The sequence below is a fragment of the Peromyscus eremicus genome, chromosome 4 (assembly GCF_949786415.1).
Source record: "Peromyscus eremicus chromosome 4, PerEre_H2_v1, whole genome shotgun sequence".
Classification (NCBI taxonomy): Eukaryota; Metazoa; Chordata; class Mammalia; order Rodentia; family Cricetidae; genus Peromyscus; species Peromyscus eremicus.
Genome location: NC_081419.1, coordinates 33,682,352 through 33,696,486, shown reverse-complemented (window position 1 = coordinate 33,696,486; position 14,135 = coordinate 33,682,352). Strand labels below are relative to the sequence as shown.

At 34.8% G+C, this 14,135-nt stretch overlaps 1 protein-coding gene across 1 annotated transcript in view; it reads right to left on the bottom strand.

Annotated features, from left to right (window-relative positions):
* Positions 1–14,135, bottom strand: part of Galnt13 (polypeptide N-acetylgalactosaminyltransferase 13) — a 516,359-nt gene that overhangs the window by 355,009 nt on the left and 147,215 nt on the right. The window contains exon 2 of the mRNA XM_059258836.1: positions 3,076–3,244. Within this exon, the coding sequence (XP_059114819.1) occupies positions 3,076–3,244 (169 nt within the window). The remainder of the gene's footprint in view (positions 1–3,075; positions 3,245–14,135) is intronic.

The following is a 14,135-nucleotide window of genomic DNA, read 5'->3' as shown; positions in this document are numbered from 1 at the left end:
GCATTCTACTGCTGAAATATATCCCAGCCCCTATATCACCATTATGATTAAATTAAATAAATATTGGATTTTGTCCATCCCATGCAGTCTCCCTGGTTGGCTGTTCAGTCTCTGTGAGCTCCTATGAGCCCAAGTTAATTGTTTCTGAGGATTTTCTTGTGATGTCCTTCACCCCTCCGGCTCCTACAATCCTTCTTTCCTCTCTTCAGCAGGATTCCCTGAGCTTGGCCTAATGTTTGGCTGTGGGTCTGTGCATCTGTTATCATTAGTTGCTGCATGAAGCATCTCTGATGACAACCAGGCTAGGCATTAATCTAGGAGTATAGCAGAATACCATTATACATCATTACATTAACAATTTCTTACCACTCTGGTCATGTTTGGTTCTATACTAGGTCTCTGAGCCATCCAGCCTCTGGGTCCCAGCACTCCAGGCAGTGTCACAGGTGGGCTCACTCTTATGACATGGGTCTCAGGCTGGACCAATCATTGATTGGTCACTCTCACAATCTCTGCAGCACCCTTGCCCCAGTACATCCCACAGGCAGGACAGACTGTAGGTCAAAGGTTATGTGGCTGTGTTGATGTCTTAATTCTTCCACTGGAAGTCTTGCCTGGTCACAGGAGATCAACAGTTCAGGGTTATGGGACTCTGAGCAGTGGGAGCAGGAGCTGTCTTTGACTCCTTTGCTCGCTTTTGGAACCATATTCCTTATATTGGTTGCTTAGCCCAACCTTAATAAAAGTGGAGGTGCTTAGTCTTACTACAACTTTATATGCCATGTTTTGTTGATATCCATAGGAGGCCTGCCCTTTTCTGAACAGAAAGGGAGGAGGAGTGGATGGGGGTGCAGAGTGGGTGAGGGTAGGGGAAGGGATTGGGAGAAGAGGAGGGGGGGAAACTGTGGCTGGGCTGTAAAATAAATAAATGAATAAATAAACAAATAAATAAATAAATATTTAAAAAATAATAAAATGAAAAATATTGGACTTCGACTAATGAAATCTAAAATAAATATTCTAGATCAAATGAATATAGAGTTATTTCTCAACTTTTAGATAGTAGTTTGGATACTAGACTTGTGGTAAGAATTCAAATTTAATTGTTCCCCGATAGTGGTACATTAAATAATTCAAGAATCCACTCAGTCATCCCCAAGAAATTTCACAGACAATGATTTGTCTAGGATCGTCTAAGGCTAGCTCATCTCTGTTACTGATGACACACAGTGTGAGATAAGCAAACATCAAAATTGAACTTTGTGTTTCACTACTATTTCCTTAAATATTTTTTAACTCTCTGAATTTCACGTAATAGTAACCAGGTAAATATGGTACTTTATGTGCTTTTCTGATAAATAATATAAACTTTCTGTTTATACATGCTGAATTGTTCCACAGTTTAGACATTAAGTATTTATTGCTTAAAAATATCTTAAATGTAGACTTTGTTGCTGTTGTTTGTGTTATGGCTTTTCCTTTTCACCAACAAACATGTCTCTCTTATCTCATTATTTATAGATCTGTCATAAAATTTATGTCACCAGAAGTAACTATTTTAAAAGTTGGAAACAATTTCATAGCTTTCTGAAATCCAGAAGCATGACATTTACCCATCATATATATAAAACAAATAAATGCACCCAATACTGTGACTCAATAATAAATGGCATCTAAAATGAAGAAAACCATTTTGAAAATAATTCACTTATGTCTTTAAAATGTGAAATCTAAATACACATAAGCAAATGCCAGATGTAGAAATAAATATAATCTGTTTAGAAATTTATTATACATACATTTAATAACCAATGTCTATTTGCTGAGCCACAAAAGTGTACATGCCATGTGACTCTTTGTGCTTTTGTCCCTGCTCCATAGTGATTTGGAAACAGTGTATCCTCATGGTGTCCTTGTCTGCCTGGAAATTTCTGGCTAGATCCAGGCTCTTTTCAAACCTGAGATCCTCTTGGTTTGTCTTCCCAAATGATGGACATCTAGGATATGGTACCATGCCAAAGTTGTTCCTTTCTTGAATGAGACATTTTAGAACAATATAGTGATATGAGGAGACATTCACTTATTCACCAAACGAATCTTGTGCTAATCACCAACCTCAGAATTTTAATAAGGTTTAGGTTTTTTTCAAACCAAATTCAGAAAAGAAAAAAATTACAAACAGTAAAAATACTGTTATTATCACAATATATTGATCAAATAGTCTACTATTAGTGACAAATATTACATTAAAATATTTTTACATAAAGAATATCATTGTGTAGCTAAAACTACTGTCTATTTAAGTGGAAATGTGATCTGCATTGTATTTAGAAACTTCACAACTTTCTAAAATCTCAGAACATATCATTTTTGATTGCTGAGAGTGTTTTACAAAGACTAAGGGGTGATAAAACTACCACTAAACATTCTAATTTTTATAACCTATATTTAAAATATGTTTAGCTATCTAGCACATCTTATAGTCAATCACGTTAGTATTGCATCTTTCAACATAATTTTTCAAGGAGTAAGTGACTTCCATTGATGATAACTGAACAAGCCATTAAAAATAGTAGTATAAATTGCTAACCCTCATAATAAATATTTTGATATGAGGAATTAAATGAAGGGCCTCGATAACACTAGGCAAGTGCTTTATGACCAGCTAGAACCATGCTCAACAGTAAATCACTTTAAAGGCCAAAGAAGTATGCAATAAATTGGCTAATTTTGTGCTGGCATATAATTTTTCCAAATGAAGTTTATGGTGCATTCTCAGAAAGTTTATATGCAAATAATTTATGAAATATCCTGTTTGGTATTGGAGATGATAGAGTAAAACAAAGATGACTTTATAGATAAATACTTATTAGTCTTTGGAATCTTCAATGCCTTTCTAAGTAATGTATTTGGCTTTATCTGAGAAGAAAACATTTCATATTTCTCAGCTAAATGCAGTTATTCATTTCATAAGCAGAAAGAACCAAGTTGGTATAAAATTCGTATAGTTAGAGCAGAAATTATGAAATATGGAGTTTAATAACACAAAAGATTTTCTAGCACATGCAAACTTACCCTTCTAATCTCACATCTGGCAGACTTCGGTTAAGGGCAATCAAGTCACTGGCCATGAGGTTAAATTGATTGATTTTAAACAACTCTTTCATTTTCTCTTGGTCATCTTTTGGAATAAGCACAGCCTTTCCCATTTCTCCTGGACCTTCTTGGTTTCTTGAAATAACAGCTGTAAGACAGACACGGGTATAAACCCATAAATAATGAACAGAGTAAGCTCACATCTTAAATAAAATTCTGTTGTGTATTATTAGCATTTAATGTTATAATATTCTAAACTACCTTTTACTAAATATGTTACACAAAGAAACTCTCTATGCAATGTTCCAAGTATAAACAGTATATAATCCAATCAGTTATTAATATTTAATAATGAAGCAACATAAAGAAATGACACGTAAAATGTTTTTGTCAAATCTGTAACATATTTGCCTGAGACAGATGAAGTTGAGGGATAAGTAAACAAAAAGGCCTTTTGAAAATACGCCAAGATTAAATTATCTACAAATCTTATTATAACTTGGTATTTCAACACATCTTTTATAATTACATATTTACAAAAGCAAGAAAGATTGTTAATCCTTTGTCAAAGCATTTTGAAATGGCTTAAAAGAAGTTTCACAATGGTGTAATACAATTTCAAATGCCACAGCAACTAGGTGCTTCATACTTGAAAACTCGTGAAATACCAGGGCTTGACAATTCATTAGCAGAACTTGGGATTTGATATGCACGCAAATATTCTTGTGATTTCTTCCAAGTAATCAATACACTAAACTGTCTTCCTGCTCTAAAATATATGTTTCAATGCGTATATATCTACACGGATCTAGACTGATAAATGATGATGATAGGTAGGTAGGTAGATAGATAGATAGGTAGATAGATAGACAGATAGATGATAGATAGATAGATAGATAGATATAGATAATGTTTAATCCACAATAAATCATGATTCCAGCTGATGTCAATGCACATTTAACACACTACTCACCATTGATATCATTATACTAAATTAAAATAAGGTGGACTTTGTCCAGAGAAGCAGGGAGCCTAACTGCAGATAGGCTCTCCTCTTCATCTCTCTCCTCTCCTCCAAATCCCATCTGTCAATCTCATTTCCCTCATTGTAGCAGAGGACCTGCTACAGTCTCCCACCCCAATCCCCCATTTACAGTGAATCACTCAGATATTCCCCCCAAAATTATTTCTCACCACTCATTATTTTATCCCAGACACTAACTCCAACAGGCATTCCCTATGCACCTATAGGCCACTCCAATCAGGGGGACAGGCAGCCTAACTGCCATACTTCTACCTCTTCTTCCTATAAATCCAATCCCCAAGTATCACCCCAAACTCTGTAGAAGACCACTTGTGCTCCCCCTCCTCTCCATCACCATATCCACTGGGTCAGGTAGATCTTTTCCACCAACCATCCTCCCCATTTACACTGTTATCCCACCCACAACTCCAACAGTCATTCCCTATGATCCCACCAGATGACTCTTCCAGAGAAGCAAGCAGGGCAGGCAAAAAGGTAGGAGAGTTTCACATCTTCAATCTCCCTCTATCCAAATCCAGGCACCCAAGCTCACACTCAGCTCTGTAGCAGACTGCCTGGCATGGCCTCTCCTCACTCTGTACCCCTATTCCTATGGGAATAAGCAGAGCCCAGTGGAACACCCTGCTTTCCTCCCACCTGATGACTGCTTGCCCAACCCCCCCCCCCCAGCCCATCTGAATTCCTAAATGTCAGCCCTCAATACCTAGAAACTTATTTTATCCAGGAACCTTAGTAGCCAACCCTGGCAGGATCACAGAAAAATCCCTTACCAGAAAACACATAGCCACCACACACTTCTAGGAATCAGAGAGTGCAATAGAAACCAAGAAACAAAACATTCACCCAACAAAGACAAGACAAGATACTAGCACCTAGAATTACAATCTACCCAAACCCAAATGCCTAGATGACAGCATATTAACACACTTAGTAATAGCCATGAGAGTTCCCATGAGAGTTCAGCAAACCTACTGTGTTATAGGCCCTGAGAATTGAAACACAGCAGAAGCACAGGACAAAGTCCTTAAAATAACCTCTGTCAATATGACAGAGGTCCTTAAGAGGAAATGAATGAATCTCTTAAAGAGAAATCTATGAAAACACAACCAGTGGAATGAAATGAATAAAACAGTTCAAGATCTGAAAGGAGAAGTTGAATCAATAAAGAAAATTCAAACTGAGAAATCTGGAAATGAAAAATTTAGGCACACAAACATGAAATTCAAAGCAACCCACACAACCAGAATGCAAAAGATGGAAGAGAGAATCTCAAGCAGTGGAGACACAATAGAAGAAATGGATATACGAAAGAGAAAAAAAAAAAAAAAAACAAAGTTAAATCTGAAAACATGCTGGCACAAAACATCTAGGAAATTTGGGACACTGAAAAGACCAACTCTGAGAATAATAGAAATTGAGGAAGAAGAAACCCAGGCTCAAGACACAGGAAATATTTTTTTTTAATTACACACGCACAAAAAGTGTTCCTAGCCTGAAGAAGGAGATGCCTGTAAAGGTACAAGAAGTGGACAGAACACCAAACACACTTGACCAGAAGATAAAGTCCCTTGGTACATAATAATCAGAACACTAATGGTACAGAACAAAGAAAGAATATTAAAAGCTGCAAAGTAACATGAAAGCAGATCTATTAGAATTATACCTGACTTCTCAGTGGAAACTCTCAAAAGCAGAAGGGACTGAGCAGATGTCCTGCAGACTCTAAGATATCACAAGATGCAAACCCAGACTACTATACCCAGCAAAACTTTCAATCACCATAGATGGAAAAAATAAGACATTCTGTGATAAAACCAAATTTAAGCAATATCTATCTACTAATCCAGCCATACAGAAAGTGCTAAAGGGAAAACATGATCCTACAGATGTTAACCATATCCAAGAAAAAATAAGGAATAAATAATCCCAAACCAGAAAATCAAGAGGCAAAATACACACACACACACACACACACACACACACACACACACCACACACAACAACAACAACAAAAAAACAACAGTCAACAAACAATGCTCACTGAAATTTCTCAGAATGATGGTCTCAATTCCTCAATTAAATGACACAGACTAACAGAATGGATGAGAAAACAGGATCTATCTTTCTGCTGCATCAAAGAAACATACCTCAACATCAAAGGTAGACATTATCTGAGAATAAAAAGGTGGAAAAAGATATTCCAAACAAATTGACCATTCGTGCAGGAATTTAAACCAAAACTAATCAGAAGAAATAGGAGAGGACACTACATACTCATCAAAGGAAATATTCTCCAAGAGGACATTACAGTTCTTAACATCTACACAACAGACACCAGCACCAAAGTTCATAAAGGAAACACTATTGTAGCTTAAATCAAATACTGACTCTCACGCACTGACAGTGGGAAACTCCAATACCAACAGACAGGTTACTGATACAAAAATGAACAGAGAAATTCTGATGCTAATCGACATTATAAACCAAATGGACCGAACAGATATTTAGAACAGAGCATGTCAACCAAACACAACAAAATATACCTTCTTCTCGTCACCTCACTAAACTTTCTCTGAAATTGACAACATACTTGGGCATAAAGCAAGTCACCACAGAATTAAGAAAATTTAAGCAATACCATTGATCTACCCATTACAAATTAGAGCTGGATTTCAACAACAGAAAACGTACAAATTCATGAAAACTGAACAACTCACTAATTAATGAAAAATGGATGAAGACAGAAATTCAGATGAAAGACTTTCTAAAATAGAATGAAAATATATACACAATATACCCGAAGATATGCCACACAATGAAGACAGTTCTAAGAGGGAAGTTCATAGTGCTAAGAGCCTACGTTAAAAAAAAAAAAAAAAGGAGATCTCATACTTCTCATACTTAGCAGCACAAATGAAAGCTCTAGTACAAAAGAGGAAAACATACCCCAAAGGAGCAGACAGTAAGAAATAATTTATCTCAGGGCCGAAATCAATGTATTACAAACAAAGATACAAAGAATCAATGAAACAGAGAGTAGATTCTTTGAAAAAACTAATACGATTGACCAACCTTTATCCAAATAAACTAAAAGGTGGAAAAGAATATCAAAATTAACGAAGTTACAGATGAAATGGGAACATAACAACAGACACTGTAGAAATCCATAGAATCATAAGGCTATCCTTTAAGATCCTGGACTCCAATACATTGGAAAATCTAAAAAAAATGAGTAATTTTCTTGACACATAGCACTTACCAAAGTTAAGTCAAGATCAATAAGCAATTTAAACTGTCCTATAACCCCTAGTGAAATAGAAGCAGTCATTAAAAGTCTCCTAACCAAAAAAAAAAAAAAAAAAAAAAAAGCCCAGGGACAGATGGCTTTAGCACAAAACTCTACCTGAATTTCAGAGTTAGTGCCAACACAGTTTAAGTTGTTTCACAAAATAGAAACAGAATGAAGATTGCCTGATTCATTTTATAAGGCCACAGCTATCCTGATACCCCAAATACATAAAGACTTTACAAAGAAAGATAATTACAGACAAATTTCCCTTATGAATATAGATGCAAAAATACTAATAAAATTCTTACAAACTAAGTCTAAGAACATATCAGACAGATCTTTCACTATGATCAAGTAGGTTTCATTAGAGAAATGCAGGGATGGTTCAACGTACATTAATTAATAAATGTAATCAACCATAAAAATGAAATGAAAGACAAAAACACATCATCATTTCATCAGATGAAAATCTTTTGGCAAAATCCAGCATTCCTTCATGATAAAATTCCTGGAGAGATTAGGGATACAAGGTAAATACCTCAACAAAATAAAGGCAGTTTATTGCAATCTTATAGCCAACATCAATTTAAACTCACTAAAATCATGAACAAGAAGACAAGGCTCTCCACTCTCTCCATAGCTATTCAATAAAGTATTTGAAGCCTTAGCTAGAGAATAAGAGAACCGAAGGAGATCAAGAGTATACAAGTTGGAAAAGAAGAAGTCAAAACATCTTTATTTGCAGATGTCATGATAGTATATGTAAGTGGCCCTAAAAATTCATCCAGAGAACTCCTACAACTGAAAGACAATTTCAGCAGAGCCACTGGATACAAAATTAACTCACAAAAACCAGTGGTCTTCCTATATAAATGACAAACAGACTGAGAAAAAAATCATGGGACAACAGCTTTCACAATAGCCTCAAATAACACAAAGTATCTTGGTGTAACTCTAACCAAGCAAGTAAAAGGCTTATGACAAAAGGTTTAAGACATTGAAGAAAGAAATTCAAGAAGATACCAGAAGATGGAATTATCTCCCATGTTCATGGATCAGTAGGATTAACAGAGTAAAAATGGCCATGCTATCTAAAGCAATATACTTATTCAAAGCAATCTCCAACAAAATTACAACACAGTTTTTCATAGATCTTATAAGGACAATTTTCAGCTTCATATAGAAACACGTAAAATATAATGATACTTATAAGTTTGTTTCAGAGCACACTGTGTGGCACAAAATAACCAATTAGTATGTTCTTCCCAGGAAAAGACCATCTCTCCCAAAATATTGGCAAAATGAGGACTAACAATAAATGTGAAATGCATTATAAGCTATAATATTTCTTATGAAAACAAAACAAAGGTCATAGTACAAACCTTGTTAGACCATAACTGGTGATGAACTTTGTACTTAAACACTAACAATGCCTTTGTTGATGTTAAATAAAAATTATCACCCAGTTAGGTATTCTGTTTGAAAGGTTATGCTGTCATTCAATGTCACAAGAATGGCTTTAGATTAAGATCTCCATGGAATTTTGAATATAAGTACCAGGAAAGAGATTAGTCTAGCAATTCTCTCACATATAAGAAAGCCAATAAGAAACAAGAATTTTTTTAAAAAAATAAATAATACATGTACCTTATAACAAAGCACATAAACAGATATTATTTAATATGAATACTTAAGTATTCCCACAGGTCTATATGGTTAAGTCTTGCTCTTTGGGACTGGGTTGCTCAAAGGTCATGGAAACTTTAAGAAGGGAGTCATTGGAGGTTGTGTGTTCAGAAGGGATCATGGGCACCAGTCTCCTCTTTTCACTTCTTAGTCATTGAGTAAACAGTTCCTCTGACAGCCTCCCAAAGTGTTGTGCACCTAGCTCAAATAAACAAGCAGAACTAATCACAGTCTCTAATTAGCAAAATGTGAAGCCAAACTTTCCTCTTTATGAATTGATTGCTTCATATTGTGTTATAATGATGAAAAGCTGACTTTCCTAACAAGTAAGAGATGCTGGCAAAGATTATTACTGATTTTAAGAAGTAAAATTAGAAGAGATCACCAAGGGCTTGAGGGGGCAACATGCTCAACTTGTGAGGGTGCCTGTCAACAAGTCTAATGTCCTGAGGCTGCTTTCCTGAGACCTATACCAGGGAAAAAGAGTGCCAGCTCTTACAAGTTTTCCTTCAGTCAACATACACACATCACATTACCTAAACATACATACACACACACACACACACACACACACACACACGAAAGAATAATAAATACATTAATTTAAAAGAAATGATTACAGAATTTTCATCATAAAATACATTTTGTTCAATTTAAGAAGTTATATTCTAGGAGTAATAATTTACTCTGTGATTCCGTGAAGTCAATGCACCTAAATTCAGATTGAGTGGTTAGAATTGGCTTTAAGTGAATTGTGCAGTTGGTGAAATACTTTTATTATAGGACCATGTATCATTCAAGAAATAACAAGGTTTTTATTTCAAAGGAAATGTTAAATGAATTTCTAAGTTTCCTTTGGATTCTGACGTAACAGTATAATGAGGGTAAAGGACACCTCATAAATGCTCTTTATGGATTTTTGTCACAGATTTTTGACAGTAACCTCAATGATACAAAAGTAAACAGCTTTTCATCAGATGAAAAAAAATATTTCTCTTTGAAACAATATGTTGTAGCTAAAATTTTCACATAAAATATTAGTAGACTATTAAGTTGATAAGGCAAGTCTGGATTCTTGTTTCATTGTGATGTTTTTGTGGGGAGAAAAAAAACCTCCTTTTATCCTCTTGGGTCATGTATTCAGCCAAAGAATTTAGCATACATATGACATACTAACAAGAGAAAAGAATGCACAGTTCTATATATGAATGCTATGAGGTATGTAGAAGCAAAATGAAGACCCAGAGACAGGCTTATACACCTTCCTATGGGTGCTGTGGGTACACAGCAGGCCAAAACAACTTAGATAAGGGAGTAAATTGCATGGCGGTGACTATGAAACACATGGAGAATTTCAAAAAAGGTAATTTTGTCTGCATAGATTTGCTAGTGTGGACTTTGGTTTCTAGTTTGTGATGGATATGCTCTTTTCTTCTTAGTATGGTGGGGAGGCCACATTTCTGACAGTCCGTTTTATGACCTCTTTTATTATGTAAAATTTAGGATTAACGTTCAGAGAGGGCCCCCTTCAAGTGCTGTTTCTGAAGTGCCTACAGGTTAAAATAATCAATACGCTAAAGTGATATATCTTGAGGAAACATACTGAACCCTAGCACTCCCTATAACTGTGACAAAAATCTAATATATTACAAAAAAGAATTATAGTCAACACAAACTTTTATGATTAAATAATGGATGAGTTTAAATTCGCCTCTGTAGGGAAAACAAAGGATCAACTATCAACGTCGTTTACTGTGATCATCAGGTTAAAGCATATAGTTGTCTACTTTTTTAATGTTCAAGGAAATGATTTCCTTTTAGCATTGTATTTATATTATATTTATATTTATATTGTCATCTGTGGTAGTAGGTGGAAGTTCAGCTGGAACTTCCAGTTCGCAGCTGCAAAATCCCCATATCTCTCTCTCCAAACCCGCCCACGCAGAGAATCTCCAACAAAGAAAAAATCACCAAAAAGTCAAGTTCCACATTCTTGGAGGCTGCCCAAGTCTCCACCCAAAACGTACCATACTTGGGCATAAAACCAGTTTGTGGCAGACAGTCATCATCCCTCGACTACGGGATACATAAGCGTGCCCCACTTTAGTTTGGCGATGGGATTTTCTCCTGCCTCTTTTCCTCCTTAGTCCCTGAGGGCTGGAAGAGTCACCTGGGAATGGCTTTGCTCAAAATAAACCTGGTCTTTTAACTTTTAATTCGGCTTAATCTGCCTTACTGCATTGGCAAAGAAATCTATTATCTGGGTTCAAAAACCCTATTAAGTAGATCATGTTATAGTGTTTGAAGAAATAAAATTAAAATCATCATAAACAGTATCCATAGTCCTGGAACACTAAGCACATGTAATCATTCTCCTTAGTCATCTCAACGTCTCAGTGGAGAAACTAATGGCGTATTGTTTACAGAGCGTGTGTCTCCTCTACGAAGGTAAATATATTTTTCTTAATCAAAGCTAATGAATGTATTTGACATTTCAAGAATGTTTAGTAGTACGTGTCTCAGCAGACCTACTGGTGTTTCTCACTTTTCTGGAAAAAAAAATGTAAGTAATTATAGTGTGGATTCAGCCTTATTTCTTTTTCTGGATTGTACCTGGAACAATGCATCTTGTTATGGGAAAAAAATGAAAATAAACATGAAACTTGTTACTTTAAATAGCATAAATAGGATGTGGAAAAGAATAAGCTATTTGGCTATTTTGTTTGTCTCTGACATGCTATACTTTGAAATAGTAACTGTTATTTTTCTTACCTATTGATCCTTTTCCTCTACATAGCATATGACTACCCACATACCACAAAATTCATTTCTACACAGCCAAATGAAAAAGTCAAAATGAATTGTCATAAAATATTTAGCTTTCACATCTCCACTAAGAGGCATTTCAATTGGCAGGCCAGTGCATCAGCTTTGGAGAGAAGGCAGCTAAATCACTAGTTTCTCTTACCATTAATGTAGATGTGGATACAAATGACCCGATTGCAAGACTGGTTAGATTACAAAAAGTAATTAATATTTGTATTTTATGTTATTTTCTGCTCATTACATAGAAAATCATTAAAAGCAATTAACACTAGAACATTAAATAATATTATAAATGTGGAATTATTATGAATGTAGAATAATTTTATGAGCAAAGTCATTTTCTGTAACCTAGAATCTACTTTTAAGATATGAAGAATATTGATTTTAATCTTCAAATTCTCATAAATGAGCAACAAAATATAAACAAAGTAATTCAACAGTGTATCAAAATAATCACTGAACATCAATGGCATTATTTGCTCTTGTACCTTGTATTATGGACATCTTTTTATTTTGTTCAGAATTACATATGAATGATGACTGTTTGAAAAAAGAGAGATGGACCGTATTCCCAGGACAAAGTATATAGTAAAATATATTAAATTTGTTTCAAGGTAGTAGTTTTATTCTGTGAAAGAACTCATCAATTATGTGACAGATATTGATAAAAGAAAAATATTAAAAATCAAAACACTATCCCATATGTTATACTTTCCAAAACACGATATTTCAAATCAGAATTTCAAAAATGGCATTGTCAAATCTACTGCTGTTGATTTCTGAGCTTTGGAAATATTCATTCTTTTTAACAGTGCAACCCTTCGTTCACATCTGTCACTTACAATGTGAGAGATATAATAAAGTAGAAATTTTCACTTTAGTCATTCTCGTAGGTATGCATTCACAGGCTGTCACTAATATGTCAATGTTCCAATGACAGTACTTTTTGTCTTATACCTCATAAATCTGTTTTCTCTAGAATCAGAAAATGAGGATATTAAATGAGCTCTTGGCTTACCATTGACAGGGCCTATCATTCTAAAGGACCCAAATGTATCAGAGGTAAATTGAGGTCAGTTATACTTGCTTTGGCCTATATATTTTAGAAGCAATAATTGGCTATATTTGTCTTTTTATACCTGATATGTGTATTGAAGATCTGAGAATGACATCCCAGTGTATGATACACTGGTATGATGAAGGCTTTCATATGAAGTATAACCAAGATATTGCTGACCTTCTCTTCATCCTGACTCCACTCCCAAATCACAAAATGTGTTTTCTCTGAGCTTCTATCATTCATTTAAAGACAAGACCCCACAGAAGATTAAGTAAGGACAAAATATACTAGAGGTGACACGACAAACAGGAGTTTTCAGATCAACTCTGTAGAAGAACACTGTTTATTCTTTGGGAATGGTCATATCTCACAAAAAGTTGCTGCTCTTGTTGTAACAGTACCTATAGTCCCTTCACAGGACAGAGGATGACTTAGGAATCCATTTCAAACATATTATTTTGAGAAAGTAGACAGATCTCCTCACAGACTTATCTGCACAGGCTATTAAAACATATGTACACATGAGGTTATCTGTACACACAAATAAAAAATCTTGTCTCACAATAATCTATTTACATGCCAAAAATATTATGTTGTGTTGTATCTATAAATTAAAACTGTACCATCTTTAAAATTTTACTGCAGAAAATATGTGTCATGATATGGACAAGACTCGTATCATACTAAATAGCATCAGAAACAATGTTCTAAAATAAGCTCTTTCTTTAAAACACTAAAAGATTTAAATAATATATATGTAACGGGGAAGATTACCAGAGGCTCTAATTTTATACTGTATTATGTTCATTTTTTAAATCGGTTCAAAATTACTTAATAATATAATATCAGCTATCTACTAACCAAAAATTGGCTAGAGCAAAAATGAGTATCATTTGTACTTTACAGTGACAAATACAGAGTAATATCAGGATGTATTTACACATCATGGAGAAGGATAATGGACTGATAGGCTTGTAAAAAGAAACCAAAAGTCTTAAAGTATGTACCATAACAAGTAGAAGATAGTATTATAGAATTAGAGTTTGTTCTTTTTTAGTTATTTTATTTGGGGGGTTATAACATAATTACATTTCTTCACTCCAATCCCTCCCATATATACCTCCCTACTCTCC